Source organism: Helobdella robusta, assembly GCF_000326865.2.
Source record: "Helobdella robusta unplaced genomic scaffold HELROscaffold_51, whole genome shotgun sequence".
Lineage (NCBI taxonomy): Eukaryota > Metazoa > Annelida > Clitellata > Rhynchobdellida > Glossiphoniidae > Helobdella > Helobdella robusta.
The window spans coordinates 153,509-155,946 of NW_008705261.1; the positions used below are offsets into that span (position 1 = coordinate 153,509).

At 34.9% G+C, this 2,438-nt stretch overlaps 1 protein-coding gene across 1 annotated transcript in view; it reads left to right on the plus strand.

Moving 5' to 3' along the window:
- The window catches only part of HELRODRAFT_178935 (hypothetical protein), a gene marked incomplete at both ends in the record, with an annotated part of 5,138 nt that overhangs the window by 1,667 nt on the left and 1,033 nt on the right, over positions 1-2,438 (plus strand). The window contains 2 exons of the mRNA XM_009027810.1: positions 615-906; positions 1,449-1,640. Coding sequence (XP_009026058.1) covers positions 615-906; positions 1,449-1,640 — 484 coding nt within the window. The remainder of the gene's footprint in view (positions 1-614; positions 907-1,448; positions 1,641-2,438) is intronic.

Here is a 2,438-nt window from a genome sequence, read left to right on the forward strand (position 1 = left end):
GTGTGGTCACTGAATGGTCAGTTTGAATGCCTCCCGGTGGGGTTTAACTTTGTTGCCTTGAAAGCAGGCTGAACAATTGAAATATTACAAATTTTTAAACACACACACACACACACTCAAACACCCACACACACATACACACACAAACTCCCACACACACACGCACGCACACACACACACACAAACACATGATGACGAAAATATTGATGGCGATATTATACAGAAGATAACGGGAGTGTTTTATTGCCCCGAGGTCAAGGGTCAACTTTAAAATGGGTTGGCTAATGATCGAGATATTGGCGAAGATAGTGTCCGTGACGATCTTGATGATGATGATGACGATGATGATGATGATGACGATGATGATGATGTTGATGATGATGATGATGATGACGATGATGAAGATGATCGTTAAACAAACACACGCAAACACATACACATCACTCACACACACACACCGACCCACACACACACACACACACACACACACACACACACACACAAACCTACACACACACATACATTCGTACGTATAAACAACGCATGTGCAATAGAACATAGATATAGTAATTTCTTTCTATACACCACCATCACCAACTGAATAATTTTGAAAGATGTTTACATTATTCTTTCCTATATTCAGATATCTATGGTACAAAGATAGGCAGCCTTTTGCATCATCACTATCATTATCGTCACTATCATCATCATCATCGCTATCATCATCATCATCGTACAACGATTACAACAACGAAACGTTAACTGTGACAGAAAACAACAACAACAACAACAATGATAATAATAATAATAACAATAAGAACAACAACATTGAAGGAACGTACACATGTGAAGTTGTCAACGAATTCGGGGTCGTGACCTCTGCCAATTACATCGTCAGGAAAGCATGTCAGTCAAGTCGCCTTCGCATTTACATTAATTCTGTAAACACTCACACACACACAGATACACACACAAACACACAAACACACACACACACAAACGCTATGCATAGGACGCTCATAAATGACATTATTATTATTATTATTATTATTATTATTATTATTATTATTATTATTACTACTACTACTATTATTATTATTATTATTACTATTATTATTATTATTATTATTACTACTACTACTACTATTATTATTATTATTACTATTATTATTATTATTATTATTACTACTACTACTATTATTATTATTATTATTATTACTATTATTATTATTATTATTATTAACACACACACACACAAACACACATGAACACGTACATACAAAAACACGCTAAGACGAGTAAATTTCACATTTTCGTTGTACCTTCGCGAGGTATTAAACTTATGTGTGCGTCTGTGTATACGCACTTCACAAACATTCACACACACACGCGCACACGCACACGCACACACACACGCACGCACACACCACACACGCACACACAACCAGACCTAGAGACAATGGCTTGCACTTCCACCACTCCAACAATCCACACACCGAACGTCGGTGACTCCTTGACTCTCCACTGCAACCCCCCTCGAAGTTTCCCGCCCTTGGTGATCGGTTGGGGGCTGTTCAACCCGCAGAAGTTTACCACCAGTAACCTACCGATTAATGAGAGGGTGCAGATGGATTTCAACGGTTAGTGATGATGATGATGATGATGATGATGATGATGAAAAACGATGATGATGATGATGGTGATGATGACGACGATGATGAAGACGACGATGATGATGATGATGACGTTGACATGGAGGTGCTGATTGTGATACTCGTTTTTCGGGTTTTAGTATCATTTCCCATGATAATATTATAAAAACTAATGATGATATCATGGTAAATAATGATACTGATAATATATAAAGAGACAAAGATACGATATCTTTTTGATCAGTTTAGTAATGTATCATATGATGATGGTGTCTCAGTATGAAAAACTGATGATGATATCATAGTAAACTATTATGATGTCATAGAAACTTATAATGATACCATAGAATCTTATATTGGTATCATAGAAACTTATGATAATACCATAGAAACTTATAATGGTATCATAGAAACTTACGATGATACCACAGAAACTAATGATGATATGATAAAAAATAATAGTAACATACAAAATGATAATGATATGATATCATTGCTAACATCCTTTACATCACTTTAACCACTCAGCGAAGCTTATATTAGCGTCATAAATAACATCAACATAAATATCTATGTATGTATGTATGTATGTATGTATGTATGCATGTATGTATGTATGTATGCATGTATGTATGTATGTATGTATGTATGTATGTATGTATGTATGTATGCATGTATGTATGTATGTATGCATGTATGTATGTATGTATGTATGCATGTATGTATGTATGTATGTATGTATGTATGTATGTATGTATGTATGTATGTATGTATGTATGTATGTAA